Below are 23,390 nucleotides of genomic sequence, written 5' to 3' on the forward strand. Positions count from 1 at the left end.
AAAGTGATAATGGGTGGGACATACAATTTATCTTTCCTTATAAATATATTATTAGAGTGCTATACGTAATAATAATTGACCCAGCAGTCTATGCTGAGCTATAATCTAAGCAGCTACAATTTAGTCTTCGGTAATTTATCTATTTCGAATACTGTTGGGGGTTACAACAAAATGAATAAGTGGTGAGTAACAGTCAAAATGATAAAATATAACAGTGTTCATCAATTAAATAGTCAAATAACGATATATTACACCAAAATCATAGTAACTGTTAAAAGTAATACATGATTTAGCAGTAAACATGCCCATTAGGAATGTAATTATAACACAGTCCGGCCACTGAATAAGAATGTATGATTCAGTCTTCGACCCTCGTCGTTAATGAATTACTGTCCCACTTCTGAATTGGTTTTGTCCCATAGTTCATTGCTTTCCATCAAACTCCAACAAAACCACCTCGAAACCAATCACTACCGGTCATACGATTATCATTTACCAAAGTATCTTGTATAGAGATTCATATAATTTTAGGATATCCTTTTGTTATGATTAAGTTGGATTGAAATCTTGATTCACTAATCAGAATTCAAATCATTACTTCTCACTGACTAACGTTCTGTGCTTTGAATGACAGCGAATTATCTTGAGCTGTGGCCGAGATAGTCGTCGATGTGGCTTTCTCTCCTTACCCCCTCATATTTATTCCGATAAGAGAACACAACAAATCGATAAGATCTCTATTGTATGATTATCATTACGACTCAGACCTCACAATAATATAAAGTAAATTCCTGACAGTGTAAACATAAATGGAGAAAATATAATGTGTTCATGACCACGCCATAAGTGAAATATACACTGAGTGAGGTGTCCGTTATTAACTAAAAACAACTTAGGAAAAGTAAAACACAACAATAGTTTATGAACCAGATGAAAAGGTTACAAACAGGAGGATATAAGAATGCTATAATCCGTGTCAAATAGTTATATAATGGAAATATTATCAATAGTTGCACGTAAGGTAATCACAAAAGTTACTATCGGATTCAAGTTCAACACAAGATCTGAATCTTCTCAGCTCAATCTCATGTATTATTATAAGTGTGCACTAGTGAGGGGTCCGAAAATGGGACCAAGTAACTCTGCGGTGCTCCAGTTGATATACCAGTTTGTGACGATGATCATCGTGCAAATCTCATAAAACATTTTTTAAACTTGATTATTGTTAGCATGGAAAAGACGATACGACCATACTTTTCCAAAAAAATAGGTAATCATTCGGAATGATGTACATATATGCCTCCAGTATTAGATTACACAGTAATAGCTAGTATATATTCTTTATTCCTTATGAAACCACTACACTTGACAAAACAGTTACTACCGAATACCAGAAATTTGAGTGTGAAAGTTCTATATTTTCATAAAAACGATTGAATGGAATGAACAGCAAGACGAATATGAAATCACGAAAAGGCATATACCTACTTCGAGATTCAGACCGGCCTCATTCTGTAACGTATTCAGAGATACCACTTACTGGGTAATATAAAATATCACTCTCTTTATTCCTTAGTTCTAACTAAACTCTGTCGTCGAGTTAGCAGCAACGTCCCTAATTCTATTGCTTTGAAAAACGAGTCACAGGCAGTAAGTCTGAACTGTGGAATAGACCAAATAGTGTTGACTCCTGTTCAGAAAAATAAAGATGAACTACGTCCATATCTAAGTATCGCTGTGGCTAAGTCGCTAAAGCAGTAAGCTTTTAATTATCCGATCAAATGATTAAACCTCGTCACGCCTTCTTTGGTTTCGAAAGCCGAGTAGTCGTGTTACGCGATAAACGTGTGATCCAGAGATGATTGCAAAAGACTGTACTTAGTCACATGAGTTATTAGTTTAATAATACATTGTTTGAAGTGCAGTGGTATATCATGTTCCATAATTAAGTAATCACTACCTTACCGAGAAATAGTTTTATGGAATTTAGTTGACACTGAGGTTTATATATCAGGAAATTCAGTCAGCTACAACGCAGGACCAGGCACATATATACATCGGTCCAAGATGCCACACCTCATTAGTACAAGATGAACACCGAATTCATAGTAGTTAATTCAATGGTGGTAATATATTAAAGAAAAACATTAATTATTCTAAAATCAACCTACTTAGCATTTCTAGTTTTTATGTCATAACTCTGTCTTTCTCTTCCTTAGATCTCACTTTGAATCCTCTAAGAGCAGATATACATGTGAAACGATCAGACAAGATTGATTAGATCAATGCTACTTCTTTCCCCTTCAATGACACCATATAGTTTTCATGATAATAATACACGAACTAGTGCTGTTTTGCAAGTCTTCCTACAAATATACATTCCTGTGAATGGAAACCTTTATCCCTTCGTTTTCCTTTCATTTAAGGCGTTTCATCTTACCGTTTATCTAATCTGCTTTGTTTTCCTTGATATTTGTACAAATTATTTTAATGCTACGTATTACCACTTAGTTATATATATGCCTTTTAGCAGATAGTTATTTTATAAAGTACCTTGACCTCTGTGGTGCGTTGTCCTTTTGAACGTAATTATTTAAACTTATGAAAATTTATATCTCAATTTTTATTCTTGCAGCATTTCTTTCGATTTATTCGCGAAAACTTCATGTCTGTCCCGATTGTACTGTTTTAAGCTATTGAATGCTCCTCCTGAATATGTGTGTATACAGGTACTTAACCCTCTATATATCGAGTGCATAATATCGTATAAATATGCCTCATCAGTGTCATTATTGTTTGCTTGTTGAATACTGTAAACAGATTAATTTACTTTTCATTTTATCACCTTAACCTTTATTCCTTTTACATCAATAAATAAAGCATCGTATCCTTGTCAGCAGTTATGTTGCAAATTTCCTTTTTATTGTGGTTGGTTAGTTTGCATTGACATAGATATTTGAGACTAGTTTGAATTACCAACTTCTTTTGCAACCAGGTTGATAGATAAGTTTGAACAATTAGAAATGATTTGGGATATTATTCAGTTTTTGAATAAAAATCAGACACTAGACGTAATTACCAGTTATTTCGTATAGACGGAGTGAACCTTAGTGAGCGTGGAGTTTTGGTAGAACCACCCAGAACTAGAAGTCAGTAAAAAACACTGGATTTTACACTAATTATTCTTCTCTACAACTAAGCAATTATTTGACATAAAAATCTTAAGTTTATCTCCAGTCTTATCGTTAAGGATAGAAGGTCACTAATTAACTTCGGGAATTCAGCGAGGTACGCACTAGTCAGTACATAGTTCAATCGTGAAATGTTTGTTGCAACTCCAATAGTTGGACTTATTGTTGGTCCTCGGGAGATAAGTATACTACTCAAACATGCGAAAATATGACACCTTAGCAGCACCATGAGGCTCTTGTTAAGAATCCATTGGAATATTCTGAATTATGGCACTTTCAGAGCCCTAATTGCTTCACCACTCAAAAGCAGATCCGCAAGGTTTTTACATAATACAAATCATCCCAAATGAATCGAAATGTCATAAAACAAGTTATCCTTGTAAGCAAAAATGCTACTGAAAGTCAAACAGAAAAGGACCTAGATGTGTAAGTAGACAAAATAAGGATGTGTAGTGGTTTTCTTCACGGATTGATATTAGCAGAGACACAATTGAGAAACGGCGGGACAAGTGTTTCTTACTTGTGTGGGTTCTTAGTGAAGGGGACACATGACTATCGAAGGACTGAACTCAAATTTTTCAGGCCCCGAAGGGAGCGCTTAAACTTCAGAAAACTGGCTATTTCCAACTTGGATTAATTCTTAATATTACGTGTTAGATAGGTTTTGTTGGTGTTCTAAGGAGTGAGATACTAGGAATAGAGGTTCTGGGGGATTGAAATCAACTTACTGTGTGCGGTCTAGAAATTCGAAATGGCGATGCAATGAAAAGCCTTTTCTGACTAATACTAATCGAATTACTGGAGAATACTTCATTTCCCAATATTTGATATAGTGTGATGGTCATCCGACATTGTAATAACCGTACAAAGATGTTTTTTATGAGGTCTAATGATGGTGTTTGATCTTCGGTCGCGGAGTTTTGCCGTGCATCTTACTTTCAAATCGAGATATCATTTCATTGAAAGAAACAGTAATTCAACATATGAGGCACACCCATCATCCGTTAATAAAATGTATTTCGATAGCAGTATCATATGTCTGTCTACTGAACTTAAATACCATATCCATCGGCAAATAAGAGGTGTACAGTAATAACTGGAATTAATCTAGAGCGGGGAATATTCAAATAAAAGTTAGAACGATACGTTTAACTAAAACCACATAAATAACTGGCCAAAATATAAAAAGAAATCAGTATCATGATTCACAATTGATTGATCACTGGGTAGTGATCAATGTAATGCTTGTCTAGTCCTTATTAGTGCAGATCGAATGCTATCGATCATGTTGCAATGTGGCCACCAGTCTAGGTGACTCGACACTGCGGGCACTATGTATTGAGATTAAGATGGTAGTTGGAGGTAGTCAACAGGAAACCCTGGACCCGGGTTTCGATAGCATTCGATCTGCACTAATAAGGACTAGACAAGCATGACATTGATCACCACCCAGTGATCAATCAATTGTGATTACATCTCAGTCCTACAGGAGGTTAGTCACGGCTCGGATAGCTCAGTGGTAACGTCTCTGACTGTGAATCTGGGTGACACGAGATCGAATCCGCCAGGGAGCACCAGTTCCCTCAATATTACAGGTACACCTTGCTGACGAGTGCCAAGTAGCACGAAACCCGGGTCCAGGGTTTCCTGTTGACTACCTCCAACTACCATCTGTATCATGATTCATTCATATTCTCTTATCAATTATTTATATATTCCAGTTTGAATGAAACTGTACATTTCAGTTATGGTGTACATACATGTATAATCATATGAACAAATAGAAATCAGGTTAGCGAAAAACAAAGATATTAGTTTGACAAAACGAATTGTCCAATTCTTTTTCTTAATGTGTATCACAAAACTCATTCTTGATGATTTTATCTCAATTAGAAATCAAATGGAAAACAGAAGAATATAACACAAGTGCACATAAATTAAAGTTGAGTAAAGGAACTACAGTAGATTTTCATATCATTGATTGTTTTGATGTTTATGACTGTAGGGCGCTCAGATCTGCTCGATAAAAATGATAATTACTGGTGCTGCTATTATCACCACCACTGCTACTACCATTATTGTTGCTTCCGGATGGATGATAAGAGGTACAATCATAATACGGCCTAAAACATTCATCAGGATCAAAAATTGCTGATCGACAAGAGTTTATGTCAGATCCTACCGACGGATAAGTAGATACTAGAATAGGATTAATATGGTTTTTTGACGACCCGGTTAGCTCGTAACTAGAATTCGATGTACAAAACTCAGCTGAATAATTGGTCATTTGATTAGTCAGTAAAGAATTACTATTCCTACAACTGACGTTCAGATTATGAGAGAATGGATTTTGTGCAGTACTCAACGGCTCATTACGATACAAATTATCATGCTTATTGACAAGAAGTAAGTGCTTGGGTTCGCCATAGGAAGTGGATTGTTTCAACCAGTAAGAATCTCTTGGTTGTGCAGCTGGTATGTTATAACCAGGAATGCGACTTAATGTCTGCTGCTTAATATCGAGTGACACGTCATCACGACTCCAATATTGTTTCTCTTGAGCACCGTTATAGATAGAAGATGGGGTATCACCTGAATATATTTTATCACACGAGGTATAACTTGTTTGTGTTCTCATTTGGTGCTTGCTTTGAAGAACATTATTATCTCCATTCCATATTTCCCACAAGCAATCATCAAGTATGCGTGGTTCACAATTTAAACTTGGTTCTGTATATGTCGGTGGTGGAAATATCGGTTCTTTGGAATTACACACAGAAGGATCATCATTAGTCGCCGGTGTACCGAAATTATTCCATGTTTCTTCAGGCAAACATTGGTTCACAAAGTTTTTTTGCCTGTATAATGAATGGTGATGTATGGCGTTTAATTGCTCGACAGTTGACTGCATAGCATATGACTTGGCAGAAAAACGTGCAGATTTCGCTAACTGAAAAATGAACAAAAAATTTTGAGATGATTTACCTGTGGATGTGTTGTCCGAGGTTTTGTAATCCTTTTAGTTCTTTTCACACTTTTATCTGGACCCTTTAAATGAGCCATCAAAGATTTCATCAATTCATTGTTTTGACTGATATAGTTACTAACAGCCTCACAATGTCGAATCGATGCAAGTTTATGGTGAGATTGAAGATTTGATATACGTTGTTGGAAACGATAAACCTGTGCTGAAGCCATGTAAGCTTTGGAATATTCAAAATAGATTAACCAAATTAACAGTTTTAGAAGTCTGGAAATTCAGAGAATAAAAATTTCAGACAAGTCATTATGTTATAAAGAACATGAGATTTAATATGTGAAACTTACTGCTGTAGTAATGAATATACACTTCAAGTTACATGAACCAAATCTACACAGATCCGTATAATATTTAATAATTGATTACAGAATTGTTTTTAATGCTGAAAACTCTGAGCTCAACTACAACACATTCAAAACATTGGTTAATTCATTGAAATGTCGAACAAGAAAAAAGCCTAATTGGGAGGTCTGAAGTTTTTGGACCAGTAAGATTCATACTTTGAATCGCTTATAATTCCACTGACTTTTAACTGTCTTTTTTTTTTCATGTATAGTGTATTGTATACATGCACGTTAGTTTACCTAAAACAAAAAAATTATTGGAATGGCTAGTGACTACGTCTTCGATGTTGATTCATTCAATAGTTTGTGTTAATCTGGTCATGTGAGTAGTAATCCTTCTGCCATATTTACCGCATCTTGTCTGTCGATTAATATTTCATCCATTTATTTTAAGTCAAATTATAACCCAAATCAATCACTTAATTTATCAATAATTAATTAATGGTATCAGTATCATGATCAGTCAAGTGTGAGTATATTTATAAGCATTTCTCTGAAAGTTGTTGCTCCAGGACTGGGCTGCGTCAACACTTGAACTAAGGACATGTAGTACAGTAGTCGAACGCGTCGACAACTTCACTTATCTTGGAAGTCTGATCAACCCTAATGGGTTGGTGTCTGACGAAATCCCTGCACGGATTCAAAAAGCTCGTTTGGCTTTCGCCACCTTGTGTCACATAGCGTACGCGAGACATCCGTCTATCAATGAGGGGACGAGTAAACTACGCAGTATTTCGTTCTGTCCTAATTTACGGCTGCGAAACATGGCCATTAAGAGTTTAAGATATTCGTAAGCTACTAGTATTTAACCACAGATGCCTTAGAAATACTGCTCGCATCTGCTGGGATCATTGGGTAAGTGTTATAGTCTCTCTTTCTTCTTACGGTTAATGACCCAGCTATTCCTATTGCTTAGTATTCTCGGACACCGATCCACTCGACAAGTCCCCAAATCAGAACACGGTTGAACAGGAAAAAGATTATATTCCAAATAGCAAGTCAGAAGCACAATAGGGGAAAACGTCGGTATATTTATAGTTTTTACATAAGAAGATTCCAGAGTATTCTCCGACTATCGACTAGTGCTGATTGGATAAGAATCAGCCAATCAGCGTGCACCAAAACAATCATGCATTGAGCATGCTTTAATCTAGTCTATGTCCCGCTAACAGTAAGTAAAAGTGAGATTAGACGCAGGGTATTAGGGAATGATGGTGAGTCAGTTGATGGGGTTGCAAATCTTTATCAATTGAGATGGTTGAGTCACGTGCCACGTATCTCCGAACACCGACTACCTCACGCGCAATGCTGTGACTAATGCTGGGTATGGTTGGAAGAAAGTTAGGGGTGGCCAAACCAAAACGTTTTATCAGTCCTTGTAGTTGCTAACTTCTAGTCTTAGCCATATTGGTGAATGCAGACTACTTGGTTGGGGTCCGCTTAACTATCGTAATCAATGGTTGGAGACTCTGGGTGACATGGCTCAGGATCGATCACAATGGCGTCGGTGTATACACTCTCTGTCTTCCCTTAAACTAAGAGATTAAAATCGCTTCATATCTTTCTTTCTACGAACTAATTCTTTCTTCCTGTACCATATCCTTATCGCAGTCTTCCTTTTATATATTACCACCTCTGAATTAACTACTTTTATGAATCCGGTGTCTATCTTGTTGTGTTGATGAGGTATGGTAACTTGGAACGATGCATATATGTGCCTGGTCATACGTTGTAGCTGACTGACTGACCAGCCAGAATTGTGTCGAGGAGTGTGGTGGCTAAGTTTATGTGGTATATCTATTTAACGCGTTCTTGTACCAATGTATTTAAATAAAATTAAATATGTGCCTGGTCCTACGTTGTAGCTGACTGAATTGGTCACTGATAGTATACAGTCAAATGAATGTACAGTCGATAATAATTTATGGTACTTTGATTTGACCATTACTATCAGTGACTATTTCAATGACCTAGTTAATGGACCAGTCGAACCCTATCACTTTTCTTTGAGTACTTTATAGTAGTGAGTGAGAATGTGAATCAATCTTTAGAACAAAGTTTACAGCAGACCTCATCAGGTAGATTTTTTCATATTCAAAGTTGATGAACAACCAAGCAAAAAGCAATATCCCTCCAGATATAGCAACACACGCTAATGATTCCGCTAGAAACCTGAATTCGAAACACTAATTAATATAAAAATCAGGAGTGTAAAGTGCGAAGTGATTTTCATTTACTCAGGATATAAATACTAAGGAACATATGAAGCCGTAAGTTGGAGGCAGGCGTCAGGAGCGCGAACGGCATTTGATAACAACAGGAAAGAATGGTCCGGGACATAGTTGGGCGGAGATCCTTGGTAGGAGGCTTTTGGCCCGTGAGGTGTAGCATGAAATAGTAAAGATTAACAATCACACCACAATCATGGTAAGGGAATGGATATCTAACTGTTATCCTACAGGAGCTACAACTGATGAAATGTCTAACAGAAAAAAACCCAATCCTACATGTTTTGAAAGGTGGATTTATTATTCAGTTTTTAACAGGTTAAAAAATAAACTACAGAGAGCAAGACATAAGTTACATAAAAGCGAGTCAAAGAACTATACAATTGCATGCGTGATGCTTTTTCATACGTTTCTTAGTACATACCCTGGATTTGATTCTACTTGGTCATTTTATTTAAATATTCCTAACAGGTAACTGTATTCAGCATAACATGACTTCCATATGAGTTGCAAGTTTAAAAAAGATATTTTTACTGTTATATTCATTTTCCTGCCAATATTTAGACGTGACTAACAAGCTTATTTACGTCCACCTGAGTACAAATAAACTTGGGCCACTCATGATACACTCTAAACCATTTTGTAGGAGCAGATGCAAGACTTAAAATAACATAGAATGTTCCACAACTTTGTGGTTTTTATGAGTTAAAGTCTATTCGAACTAGACTGCTTCCGCTTACCTATCATATAATTGGTCCCCTGAAACTACTGACCGAGTAAAACAAGCCGGACTTCTCAGTATGAATCTAATACCACCGAGAACCGATACATAGACATTGTTAGCGAGTAGTCTGTCGGTCTAAAAAACTTGGCAGTTCGTACACTGTCTAGCCTGAAAGCACTTTAGATGTTAAGGAAGTGTTATTGATGAGAGCTGGAAAAGCTATTAGATATGAACCGGCAGCTTAGTAAGCACATTGGATGCACTTACGTTTAATAATAAAGGCAGTCGAAAACAAACAGTGATAGTTACCAACTAAGAGAACTGCATATCCGCAATGACAAAACCCAACATGAGATCTCGAATCCGTTACACATTATAACTCAAAAAGACCGCGTTTCCTTATCCAACATCTTTGTCACAAGTTTGTATAAATCGATTGCTCTCTTTGTCTTCCCTTCTTGATTCTACAGTACGGTCACATTTTTTGGAGTCGTCTAATGTGGTTAGTGTAGTCATTCTGTTGTACTAATGCAAACTGATTTGATAGCAAAATACTAGTGGCATACAGGTGTACAATTGGTGATCCCAAAGTTTGGAACACGCCTCAACCTCGGGTCAAATCTTCCAAAAAAGCCAATTTGGTGAGTCTATTATTTATCTATCCACGTCTGTCGTATATTTTCATATTAATTTTTAATATATAATATACACGACATGACGGATAGCGAGAAGAATACTATTAATGTTATAGACTCAGACGTACAGGCCATTCATTTTCGACCTGTATCATTTATCCCCCACGACCCTGACGTCTGGTTTGCTGCAATAGAGTCTCAGTTCGAGACTCGTCGCATCACGAGCCAAAGGCAAAAATACGCCTACGCTCTCGAATCGTTACCCGGGGACCATTTAGTAGCTGTTCGTGAGGTCGTCCTCAATTCTAACGTGCCTAATGTTTATGACCGCCTCAAGGAGGCAATTCTCCGACATTTCCTCCCATCGAGGGAGGAACGATTGAGGACCCTGTTAGCACGTCACCCCCTGGGTGATGCTAAACCAAGCCGTCACCTCACGCGCCTGCAATCTCTTGCAGGACCAACAGCACCTAACTCGGAGATAGTTAAGGAATTATGGCTCGAGTCACTACCAGCCCATATCCAACCTACTGTGACGGCCTTGCTCGAGGACTCACCGCTTAACCAGGTAGCCCTCATAGCAGACAAAATTTTGGCGAGGACTAGTAATAGAGACACCTATGTAGTTGCTTCGACGGCACGTCCTAAAGTAGACATGGACGCCGGTCATTCCTCGGCTCATGGTGACAGGGACGGGTGTATTCACACACGTCTTAGTTTTCGAGACCGTTGTAACGTACCCCAACCCTACGTCCCCGAGCCCGCTCAAGTTCTCGCAAACCCGTCACCACTCGCCCAAAAGGGCATCTTCCAGGCCACGCCGAAAGGCGGCTACGGAAGCGAGTGACAGTTGGTGCTGGTTCCATAGGTCCTTCGGGTCTGGCGCCCGCCGTTGTCGAGCACCATGCTCATACAAGGCGGGAAACGCCAGCGCCGGCGAGTAAAAGCGGCTGTACTCGCCGGCCCTTCTCCCCAGGTTGGTCGCCTATTCTATGTGCACGATTATCGCACAAACGCTAGGTTCCTAGTAGACACTGGGGCCCAAGTTTCTGTCGTACCACGAGGTAGCAGCAAGTCACAAGCCACAGTGCTTCGACTACGCGCTGCGAATGGCTCAGTCATTCCTACCTACGGTACACGACAACTCGCGGTCAACCTGGGCAACCGACGACGGTATCTGTGGACGTTCATCATTGCTGATGTTCCCACAGCCATACTAGGTATCGATTTTCTACAGCACTATGAATTGCTTGTCGATTCACGTAGGCTGCAGCTAATCGATACTTCGTCGAACAGCAAATTCATGGGCTGTAAAGCCCACATGGACGCGTACCGAATCCTCGGCACTTTTTACTCGCGTGACGATAAATTCCACGCTTTATTCGAGAAATTCCCCGTACTCACTAAACCACTCGAGGAGCTTCCATCGGTGACCAATCGTGTGGTACACCACATAGTCACCCGCGGACCGCCAGTCACGGCACGACCTCGCCGACTGGCACCGGACAAATTAGCTTTTGCTGAGCGTGAGTTTGACAATTTACTAGCTACTGGTATTATTCGTCCTTCTCACAGTCCATGGGCCTCTCCTCTACACATGGTGCGCAAAAAAGATGGGGTTAGTTGGAGACCATGAGGCGACTACCGAGCTCTAAACGTAGTTACGCGCTTTGATAGCTACCCCATCCCCCACATACACAACATCACGGCATCGCTCAAGGGCACGACTATCTTTTCTAAGATCGATCTGGTACGAGCGTATCATCAGATCCCAGTCGCTCTTGAAGATATCGAAAAGACCGCTATCACGACTCCTTTCGGTTTGTTTGAGTTTCTACGAATGCCATTTGGATTACGGAATGCTGCTCAAACTTTTCAAAGGTTTATCGATAGCATTGTACGAGACCTCGATTTTGTTCACGTCTATATTGATGACCTGTTAATCGCATCATCAAACGTAGATGAACATTATCAACATCTTACGCTATTATTCCAACGCCTTTCGGATAATGGAATAGTAGTTAACCCAGACAAATAATAATAATAATTTATTCTCAAATAACAGTTTGTTACATGAGGCATGCCAGTCTACAGGCAAGATCAAATGCGAGTTAGGTAAACGAGAAATAATATTTCTGGGTCATGTTATCAAGCAAGGGGTATTTTACCTTGTGAGGACAAAGTGCAAGCAATAAAGGAGTACAACGTGCCGTCCTCACTCAAGGAACTGAAGGCTTTTCTCGGTTTGGTTAACTTCTACCGTCGTTTCATCCCACACGCGGCAGAACGGTTACGACCACTAACCGACTTACTACGCGGCAACCCACGCAGATTGGAAATGAACGATTCTGCACGTACTGCATTCACTGAAATCAAAACGGCTCTTGTGCAAGCCACTCTTCTCGCCCATCCCGATCCATCAGCCACGCTTAGTATAGCGGTTGATGCATCCGATGTTGCTATAGGAGCAGTCATGCAACAAAACATCTCCGGTAGTTGGCAACCTCTCGAGTTTTTCTCACGACGCCTTACTACCACGGAGACGAGATATAGCGCTTTTGGTCGCGAGCTGCTAGCAGCCTACTGCGCCATCAAACATTTTCGGCACGCAGTAGAAGGACGTCGATTCATTTTATTCACCGACCATAAGCCCTTAACGTATGCTTTGCATACCAAGTCTGACCGCTACTCACCACGAGAGTACAGACATTTGGACTATATCTCCCAGTTCACGACAGACCTTCGTCACATCCAAGGCAAGTCGAACTGTGTTGCCGATGCTCTATCACGAATCCAAATGAATGCAGTTACCCTGCCGGTGCTCGATCTTCCTGCTATGGCCGCTGCCCAAGCAAACGATCCCAGCTGTACAAAAGCACCACACTCTACGTCCCTTCAGTATCAGGAAGTACCTCTAGCCACGACTTCTGGCACCATTCTATGTGATACTTCTACCGGTTTTCCTCGACCCATCGTACCCTCTGCTTATCGCCGTCTCGTTTTCGATACCCTGCATGGATTATCTCACCCAGGTATCGCAGCTACATTACGCCTCATCGCTGCACGATACGTCTGGCCGTCCATGAATAAAGATGTTCGTATGTGGGCTAAGCAATGCTTACAATGTCAACGATCAAAAGTGCACAGGCACGTAGCCGCCCCCCTCGGTACATTCGCTACGCCTGATGCTCGCTTCGATCACGTTCACTTAGACACTGTAGGACCACTGCCACCATCGCACGGGTATGATCACATACTCACGTGCATCGACCGCTTCACCAGATGGCCCGAAGCTATACCCATCGCGTCTATCACGGCGGAGACAGTTGCTCACCGCTTCGTAGAACGATGGATAGCTCTATATGGTTGTCCCTCGACTGTCACGACTGACCGAGGACAACAATTTGAGTCCGCACTATTCTCCTCACTCACTCGGCTGCTTGGTACGGAACGAATACGCACTACCGCCTACCATCCAGCTTCAAACGGTTTAGTTGAAAGGTTTCACCGGCAACTTAAAAGTGCTCTTCGAGCACACGAAAACGACGACTGGTACGGAACCTTACCGCTCGTTCTTTTAGGTATCAGAACGAGTTTGAAGGCAGATATCCAATGTTCCGCCGCTGAACTGGTATACGGCACGACATTGCGTCTGCCCGGGAATTCTTCACACCACGGAGCAGACCTAATTTCGCTAAATCAGACTACGTCCAACGACTGTCTGCATTTGTGCAAACGCTGTCTCCGGTGTCAAGTCGAATACAAAATCGACAGGTCGCTCTCCCTCGAGAGTTATCTACCTGTTCACATGTTTTCATACGAGTAGATTCGGTACGCAAACCTTTGCAACAACCTTACGAAGGCCCTTTTCGCGTGATCGCTCGTCACGAAAAGACCTTCAAGGTTGATCGACACGGCCGCGTCGAGATCGTCAGCATTGATCGTCTCAAACCAGCACACGTCGATGACAGTGCCCTATCTGACAACCTGAGATTCAATGCTAGACCTAGCAAACCTAGCGGGATCCTCAAATCATCTTCAGGTCCCACGCTAGATACATCTGAGACCTCATTCTCACGTCCCAGTCAACAGCACGCGTCATCTGCACCGTCTACGGACGAGACGACAGTCTCACGTCTAGATCAGCAGACCACGCCGCCCTTGACTTCGGATGAGATTGCAGGCTCACGCGACGCGAACGAGACTGCCGTCTCACGTTCCGGTCGCCGAGTACGGTTACCCGTACGCTTCCGCGAATAGTCGCACAGTCAACAACCGATACGGTGTAGGATTATTCCTATACTACACGTATGCTACACTCTTCTTTTTTTATTTTCTTTTGTTTCCTGAGCCCACGCCTTCGACCATCTCCATTTGGTTCCGTCGACTTCAGTCAACTTTGGCGAAAGCTGGCCTGATCACCCACGCTCTTGTCAACGTACTCAGTCGATATATTGGTTTCGAATGTTTGGCATACGCTTGGTCTCGAACTTGGTCGTTACGGTCGCTTCTGGTCTTTTGGCTCAACGTGCTTTCGTCCTACGTCTGCAGCGTTTCTGGTGCGCACCTCTACGAACGCCCTCTTCAGATCCTGGATACAAACCACTCTGGTGTAGCATGCCAACTCGAGCAATAAATACAACACATCGCTCCTGGTACTGTTCTCCGAAAACGACCTTCGTTGGCAACTCGACGATCAACGATCGCTTTCCTGTTCGCCAATTCTTCCGTCCTACAATCGCTCGTCAGCCGATCAGTCCCACGATTCAAACCGCTATTTATCGAAAGTGTAAACCCTTTCTAGCGGGGGCTCCTGTAGTGACTCACGTTTATCACGAGAACACGACTGGTTCAATAAAAATGCTTATTATTATAACCAACTTTACCAGTGTTTGTTTTAATGTGCTTTTGTTTAACTGTGCTAATTATAGCCATTTTGTGCTTCCATTACCTTCCATCATTGTTCCGCGGTTTTTGGTACTGTTCGCACGTACTCCTGTCTTCTGCTTTCGCTTGTACCTTTTCTTGGCACGATCTCGGTATTCGTTCAATACCACGAGATCGCCAACGAAATAAATCTGGTTACGTTCAATCCTCGCCTTCTGGTTTATCTGGCACGTGTTTCTTGGTAGCGGTGTTCACAGTTAATCTCAACTCGACGCCACGCTACACAGGTTTTTCACACCGAGTCATCAATTCTCGGAACCTGTTACCCGAAGCAGTGGTGTCCGCACCTTCGATTAACTCATGCAATAGAAGACTAGACACTTACAGAAGCATACTAGAAACGGAATAACATAAGCCGTGAGACTTCTACCTTTACTACACAAATCTGAATCTTAATTGAGGTTTAATTTTTTGTCTAAATTAGTGCCTTTGTTTTAGGGTGACGTAGTTGTTAAGACCAGTAGCCATCACATTATGGAACGAAGTATTGGTCGGTTGCATTATGAGAAATTATAAAACTAAATTTTAGGATCCAGTGGAGCAAAGATAAGCTAACAGACGGAATGAGTAAATGAATAGTTCAAACAAATAGTGAGAACAGGAAAACGTCTAGTGGTAACAAAAATATTGGATGATGTTAGTAGGGATGGGTTAGTAATAATAACAGAAGCTACGGCGATGTTACGAGATATGCATCAGATACAGTAGTTCCATACTGCTATCAATCAACCAGTCATTTACAACGAAGAACCTGGGACGTATGAACATTCGTTCATATTCCCATACCCTATTAGCACAGAAAGGTAAAATTCTCAAACCAAATCTTAGAATAGTAGAGGAAGTGACAGTATGAGTGGTTAGAGAATAAACTAGAGACCGTAGATACATTTCGAGAAAATACCAATTGGGGAAATAAGAAAATTACAGGAAATAAGCAGTTCATAATTTGGGAGAAGAAAAGGTTAGATTCGTGTTAGGATAGTCGGAAAAACATACCAGTAATTATCGTGTTAAGTCTATGGTGGCCTTGGACCTTAAATGTACATTTCTTATTGGTGGATGTTTATTTCACTTGTTAAATATTTTGTAAATGTTGTTTCCTATTTTATGATACGATGTGGTTTGTTTGTTTGGTATATAAATAGAGTATGTCTGAAATACAGTGATTCATAACTCAGAGGCTGTGACTTGTGTTCTTGACTCAACTGGCTAAGACAGACAGCGAAGCAGGGCCAATCAGGGCACTAGGTCGTCCACTACTTGTTTGCGTGTCCACTGTTACAGAAGCGATCGATAAATACGCTGTTTATCAAAACCTGCAGTCTCACACGTCACAACAATTCGCCTGCACCAGTGCAAACGATTTTGATCCATGTCATTCGAAGTCTCTAACCACTGGTTACGATAATCATTCAAACCCAACCAGGTAGTTTGCACTTATTAATATAGTTCATTTCAGTTGTCATTGACTTCATGGACTGTTAACATGTTTTGGGTTGGCTACCCCTAGCTTTCCTTCGGCCCGCTCCTGCACTAGAAAATATCGCTCTCTGGGGTAGGTAGTGGATGGACATACGTAACGCATGTCCTAATCACCTCATTTGATGAATTTTTTCCATCCTTACATCGTACTCCGCTTCTTATTCGGACACTGGTTACTCCCAAAACACACAAAAGATGCGTCGAAGAAACTTTTGATCGAATACTAGTAATCTACGAATATCCTCTATTCTTAATGACTGTGTTTTACATTCACAAGGTAGAAAGAAGCGAACTGCTGGGCAGCAAACTTGAAGAATTATGTTCTAATATGGTATTATTACTGCTCTAATAATAGACCTAATCCTAAAATTATAGACTTATCATGATATAACTTCCTAATCTATAAGATCTTACGTGGAAGTCACATAGTCGCCTACACCAACTCACTGCATCGTAACAATTACCAATTCGTGATAGAGAACAATCTTAGGCTAGGGATGGAACAATATATTTAATATGAATACAAGATATAAGGCAACGATATATTTAATATGAATAAAAGATATAAGGTGACCACGCCTGCATAGCCGAGCCATGCCATACGATCAACTCCAATTAATTCAATTCCTTCTTCCCGCCCTCGTTATCGTTGAGTTTTTCTCCGTGTTAAATGTTGAATGTCCATTTCCCATATTGTCTCGTGTTAGGGCCCACTACCACTACAAACTCTCTCATTGGTCGGTAGACGGATAATTCACCTACGTCACAAGTGACGCAAGCTGTCAAACACTAATCAAACCTTGTGAATCCTTGCTGAGATCTTGTCAGACACAAGGCATCAGGACGAGTGAGACTCCCAATATAGGTGAAGCGGTCAGTACGTTCAACCACTTTACTCCGTATCATTAATTCAGGGATGAAGTTAACCAATTTTGGAGCGATATTTTGCATTCGAAGTTAGAGAATCGCATCTTGAACATGTATGCGTTGTTACCTTAGATGGTCAGAAGACCAAATTTTGTCGGCATCAACTCTTGAAAGTCTTATCAGTAGAGGCATGTTTATGACAAAAATGAATAAAAATGGGAAAGCCGATAACGTTGACGAACACTACATGAAGTAACCAATTTTGATGACAGTTAATCATAAGTTGTGACACCATCATTAATGTTGGAGTAGAGAGCCTGTACAAGGTTAATGTACTTAGTTATTCCCTTCAATGGCAGACATTGCTATAGAACCTCACGATCAACAGAGTCGAACACTGCCTTCATTTCAAGTAATAAAACTATAATTGCACATCGGGAAGTATTTCAATGTTCCAGAACCTGTCAAAGGGTGAATATTTAGTCCCTTAACTTAATGCTGTTCATTAAGGCTGCTGTAGTAATATTGTATGTGAGAGCGTCTCATGTAGCGCTCACTCGCAGCAAAAACGAATGTGACCATATTTAGATATTAGCTTTTTGATGTGGAATTTATCGATAGGCGTAATGTAGAGGTACAGACAAGATATTTTTGTGTGAGTGACCAGGAGAGATAAGTGTGTTGCACACCGTTATCAAGTACCCTTATATAACAAGAACTGGAGCAGGTCGTCTTGCGTTTTATCCTCTAATTCTCTGACCGATTTTATGAGTTATCAGTGTGGTGCTCTCCACGATTTACGTTGTCAAGGCGCGCGCTTTGCTAATGGGAAGGTAAGCTCTAACGTGATTTGCATTTCTCAAACTTACGCAACAAAGGTGCCATTTTTAATCCAAAGAATCCGCCCTGAGTTTTACGTTTGGTCGATTACTTTTCTTTTTGAGTTTTACCTAAGTTAATAGTTAACTGTGGTTTTGCCTCGGCTTACTTATCAATACGAAATAGGAACAATGTTGATGGTAAGTACCATTAGTTTAGTAAACCACACACAGTTATTTGAACTTTGGTCTCCTGATAACGACAGTGCATAGTTATGATCAAGATATTGCACGTATTTCTAGGAAAAATTACATGGACTATGTCTACAAAGTTTACGGTACTCCATTATTCGTTTATCTTTCTCAAATGGCTCTTATTTTTGTTGTTTCAGAAGTTTTGAATGGATGTTGCTTGAAGATAGCAGAATACCTTAAGCAGTATGACGACATACATTTTCATTGGCGTAACAAAAACAACGTAGTCCCAAATTATCAAACATGGCTTTAGGAATAGTTGGCGGTAGAAATGTTTATCTACGAGATGTTGCTGTTATAAGGTGCTTCACTAATACAAAATTTAAAAGCCAGCACCGTGTAAATAAGTGGTTTATTTAGGTATTCACAGTAATGAAATAAAATTCGCATCGCAAGAAATCGTAATTCGCAGACTTCAATTACAGAAATTAGCAAATGTCACCAAATAAAGTTGCGCTATTTTGTTGTATGACTTCTTCGTCGTGCATTTCCTCGAATTTCGTGCGAAATTTTTCAGCATCTCTTAGATGTCGGCAAAGTAACTGGATACTTCTCTTTCTATTTCTGTTTAATACGTGTGCGGTGGCATTTATACTTACAACGTAACTGGCGCACAACATGCAGCTGTCTGTTAATAATATTATGTTTTTGTCAACGTTCACCATTAAGTGAAATGTCTTAGAATTAAAAGTATAGCAGAGTAACTTTCGTGCATGCAGTGATGAGGATAAAAAACGCACTATTTACATTCTTGGAAGCTGTAATCACAGTATGACTGGGATGTACAAGTAATACAGTGATAATCAACAAAAATGTGTGATGATGATGTAAATTGTCGGTCCCAGTTTTCTCAGTAATTACTAATACAAACACCCACATTCATATTCTTGTCCTAATATTTACGATGACTCCTTGCACCACAGCAGCTTTAATCTCGTCGTTTGCTAAATTTATGACTGTCATGATGTTGTTATTATGTTTGATTCAAGGTTGGAAGGCTCTAGTTTGAAGATCAGGTAACCTTCTCCTGGAGATATCGGTCGCCATGAATTTGGTTATGCAAGTGCATTTGTGTACGGTGTCGAAAGATGATATGCTGTGTTCTCAGTGATAAGACTGAGTTTGGAACAACAACATAAATATTAACACCTAAAGTATAATGGGGATTTTAATAACTAAACTTACACCTTGTTACGAATCCCAGCATACGAGTAAGAAGTGAGATCTTGAAAGTACGTTGGTGCACTACATAATGACAATTTAGTTCACCAAAACTATCAAGGTAGCAGGTTGAATTAACCATATGGCTGACATTGGATTCCATGAATGTTGATTATTTGGTCTTTATATCAATTATATAGGTTCATTAAACATCTATAAAAACTGCAGAGTGTAGCGTGGTGTCGATTTGGGATTGACTATGAACACCGCTACGAAGGATAGCGTGCCAAGTAAATCAGAAGGCGAAGGTTGAACGTAACAAAATAAATCCATAAAATCTCCGAGAAGCCAAATATCAGAAGGCAATTAATGGACCAAGTCGAGATATATATTTGCTGGCGATCTCGTGGTATCGAAAGGATACCGAGATCGTGCCAGGATACAAGCTTGGTTACAGAACGTAACCGAATTCACGCGAAGTTATAATCAAAGTGCGAGAATAAGAATAGAAATACAATATAGCTGTCATTAGCACAGTCAAACAAAAGCATATTAAAACAAACACTGGTACAGTTGGTCATAATAATAATTGTTTTTATTAAACCAGTCGTGTTCTCATGATAATTGTGAGTCACTACACTGTTGCTGTCATACATTATAAGATAGCGATATGTGTGTTTGGTTTTTGTTTCCAATCTGTACATCTATCACTGACCACATTTCATGATCACTGTCATTAAACGATTTCCCCAGCAATAACATCGGTAGCAAGATAGCTAAGCGTCTGAGCTTTTAGTTGCCCGCAAAACAGCAGTATACAGTCTTAGAAGATAAGTATTCTGTGTCTCAATGAAATGCAGCTGGCTGTGGACAAATGTTATGAATCTTTTTGACAACTGGGACTTTTAGTTTATCAGTCACTTACTCTGCTTGTATGTTTTCCTGTTAAACTAGACGCAGAAGCATGGGAACATTTAAATGGGAGCAAAATAATAACAGCATTGCAATACGGTACTAAGCCCATGTTATGCTTTGCGCAAGTAATAGTAGCTGACCTTATCTAATATTGATGAACTCAAGTTAAATCACAACTGCATAAATTCTTTGCTAAAAAACATGTGATTTAATTATTTATATATTCCACATTTCTGACTAAATTCATCAATATTTTTTCATTTAGAATGCAACAGTAGTGAGCCTTCACAGACCCTAAAAACTGTTTCGCCCATGGAACTATGGCCCTATGGAACTGTTTACGGGAGATCCAACGAACAGCAAATTTTAAAAAGGATGCTGGACTTCCATTTTAGTCTCACAACCACTTCCAGTACTTTTTTGACTTCTTTCACTCTTTCGTTTGGAAAAAAACAACAAAAACTGCAGCTTAACATTACCAATACAACTTTTAGACGGGAACTTGGTTTAAACCTTTGTTTGATATTAGATTCTTAGTGAAATTTCTTGAATAAATTTTTGAATCTAATGCTACTTTGTTTTATCTACTTAATCGTTGCAAGAAACTTGTGATAAGCGAGCCTCTCAGCACCTAGTTCATGTGTTCAAATGGTTGTGGACTGAATAGAAAAAGCTTTCGCTTAACAGGCTTCCGTGTCTAGTAGCAGGGGATCACCAATACCTCAAGGCAGGAAACTAGGTATGTTAACAATAAAAGAGGAAAAAGAAATCGGTAAATCACAGTGTGATACTATACTTAGTCCTTAAAAATAAATCCAGTTGCCTCTTCAAGGACTCCTGGGAAGTCGCTTGGACTAGCTCGGCCGGCAGCGAGTTCCAGCATTTGACAACTCTTAAGGAGGAGAAGTTGTGCCTACAGTCCGTTCTGCTATGTTGTGTCTCTAGTTTCTATGTGTTACCCCTTAGGTTAGTGTTGGAACTAAGCTTAATTAGGTGTTTTAGGGGATGTGCAGAAGTGTTAATGTTATTGTAAGCCATTAGGTCACCTCTAAGACGTCTATACTCTAATGAGTGGACGTTAAGTGATTGGAGGCGCTCTTCATAAGGTGATTTGGTGGATATCTTCTCCATTTCCTTGGGAGACCTACAGACTCGGGTCCTCCCATAGCTTATTCTAACCACCACGGGTTGTCACGCCAGCTGATGGATGGACACGCGTTAAACATCCTAACCGTACCTGCTTCTTATCTTATAGCTTCTAATCCAAATACCATATGACAAGCAAGCTATGCCCCTACCCGCACTAATGCAACACTAGTAACTCAAATGCACCCCGTATGGCACCTTACACTGGTTTACGCACTCGCTTAGCTCTTTAGTGAGAATATTAATACGGTCCTGCTGAAAATCCCATGAACCCCCCTACCTCCATCAAAACAAATAAGTCTGTATTTGCAGCATATAGCAATTTTATTATTCAAAAGTAAGATATAACAGCTAGAATTGGAGTAAAATGCCAGTATACAGCAGATGCACGTGGTACATGTCTTCATCGATTAACTGAAATAGAGAATACGGATATTAGCTTAACAGGCTTATTTAGAAAGACTAGTGTCTAATTTGAACTTACTGCGTGAGAAAGTTATACTGGAACTACGAATGTTGTAGAAATAGAGTTTCTTGGGGCGTACGAAGCACTCAGACTGTAAGACAGTTGTCCATAAATGATTCGAATATGAAGGTGAGAATTTGCAGGTTATTTTCATCGTAAGGGTGAACATATTAAGTACCGGTTGACATCATACCGTAAGAAAACACAAATTTGCGAGTGGTGAAATATGATCTATAAAAAAGTGAGCTTAATAACAGTTAATTACCTACTTACTCCCTGATCATGACCCTTCGGCTTCCTTTTATGGCCAAAACAGCAAACATACACTACACACTGGTAGCAGATTTCCGGCTTTTCAATGTTAAGCTTGCTTTTAACGCACTGAGTAATGGGTACAACCCCTCCATTACTGCTATATGGCATATTTTTTTATAACAAACCCTCTGCAATAGATTGGTAGCATCTGTGACTTCACCTATAGTTGTCGGAAGTCTGGGTCCTTTCGAAATCAGTACCGATATACCCTACTGCTGGGCAGTCTGTATTAGTTTGACTCGTTGGTGGGATAGTGTTGTCCATAATACTGAAGAAAATTAAAAACCGGAGATTGTTTCCTTTCATTTAGCCGATAACATCACAAAGGACAGTTAGGATAGAACATGAGGACAGTTAGTCACGGAGGGCAGCAACAATTATTTTAGCTAAAGAAACGAACTTCGGCTTTGGATATCTAGAAAACAAGTCAAAACAAAACCCATGACCATTTTAAAACATAAGACTAGCCAGCTTGGCTGAAGAAATACATTGACTTGAGTAGAAACAGCCAAAATCCAGAAAACAAAGCAAAATGAGGAAAAGTCTTGCAAAAACATTCAGAGTATTACATTAACTTCTGCATTTTAGCACACTGAAACATTAAATTCTGTAGCTACACAAAAGAAATAGCTGAAAAAAGCACAGAACGAAGAAAGCCGACCGACATTTTATAACACAAGACTAGTCAGATTGCCCGAAGAAATACATTGACTTGAGTAGAAGCAGCAAAAACCCAGAAAACATCGCTGATTCGAAATAAACTTCACACCGACATATAGAACATTACACTAACTGCGGCATTTTATCACACTGAGACATTAAATTACATGGGTACACAAAAGAATTAGCTGAAAGA

General features: G+C 39.8%; 2 protein-coding genes across 3 annotated transcripts in view; one reads left to right on the plus strand and one right to left on the minus strand.

Annotated features, from left to right (window-relative positions):
- MS3_00008091 (uncharacterized protein) overlaps positions 1–3,062 on the plus strand; it is a 37,280-nt gene extending 34,218 nt beyond the window's left edge. Inside the window, exon 19 of the mRNA XM_051216436.1 lies at positions 2,220–3,062. Coding sequence (XP_051067026.1) covers positions 2,220–2,281 — 62 coding nt within the window. The 3' untranslated portion in view covers positions 2,282–3,062. The remainder of the gene's footprint in view (positions 1–2,219) is intronic.
- MS3_00008092 (uncharacterized protein) lies at positions 124–9,942 on the minus strand. 2 transcript variants are annotated; one of them, XM_051216437.1, is made up of 4 exons: positions 9,795–9,942; positions 6,177–6,441; positions 3,920–4,298; positions 124–791 (listed from the first exon to the last, which is right to left on the minus strand). In XM_051216437.1, the coding sequence occupies exons 2-3, from the start codon at positions 6,387–6,389 to the stop codon at positions 4,143–4,145; spliced, it is 369 nt and encodes a 122-aa protein (XP_051067027.1). In that variant the 5' UTR covers positions 6,390–6,441; positions 9,795–9,942; the 3' UTR covers positions 124–791; positions 3,920–4,142. The 2 variants fall into 2 exon arrangements, with proteins under 2 accessions (XP_051067027.1, XP_035587220.1); XM_035732532.2 differs by lacking the exons at positions 124–791; positions 3,920–4,298 and adding exons at positions 4,880–6,141; positions 6,732–6,815 and having other exon boundaries at positions 6,177–6,688; positions 9,837–9,942.
- Positions 9,943–23,390: the final 13,448 nt, after the last annotated feature.

This window comes from Schistosoma haematobium, chromosome 4 (assembly GCF_000699445.3).
Source record: "Schistosoma haematobium chromosome 4, whole genome shotgun sequence".
Classification (NCBI taxonomy): Eukaryota; Metazoa; Platyhelminthes; class Trematoda; order Strigeidida; family Schistosomatidae; genus Schistosoma; species Schistosoma haematobium.

Excerpts from the sequence above, each read along its gene's own strand:
- MS3_00008092 (XM_035732532.2), bottom strand. The coding sequence starts at position 6,389 with ATGGCTTCAGCACAGGTTTATCGTTTCCAACAACGTATATCAAATCTT. Across the intron at positions 6,142-6,176 it reads CTCGGACAACACATCCACAG|TTAGCGAAATCTGCACGTTT; the intron begins GTAAATCATCTC and ends TTCATTTTTCAG.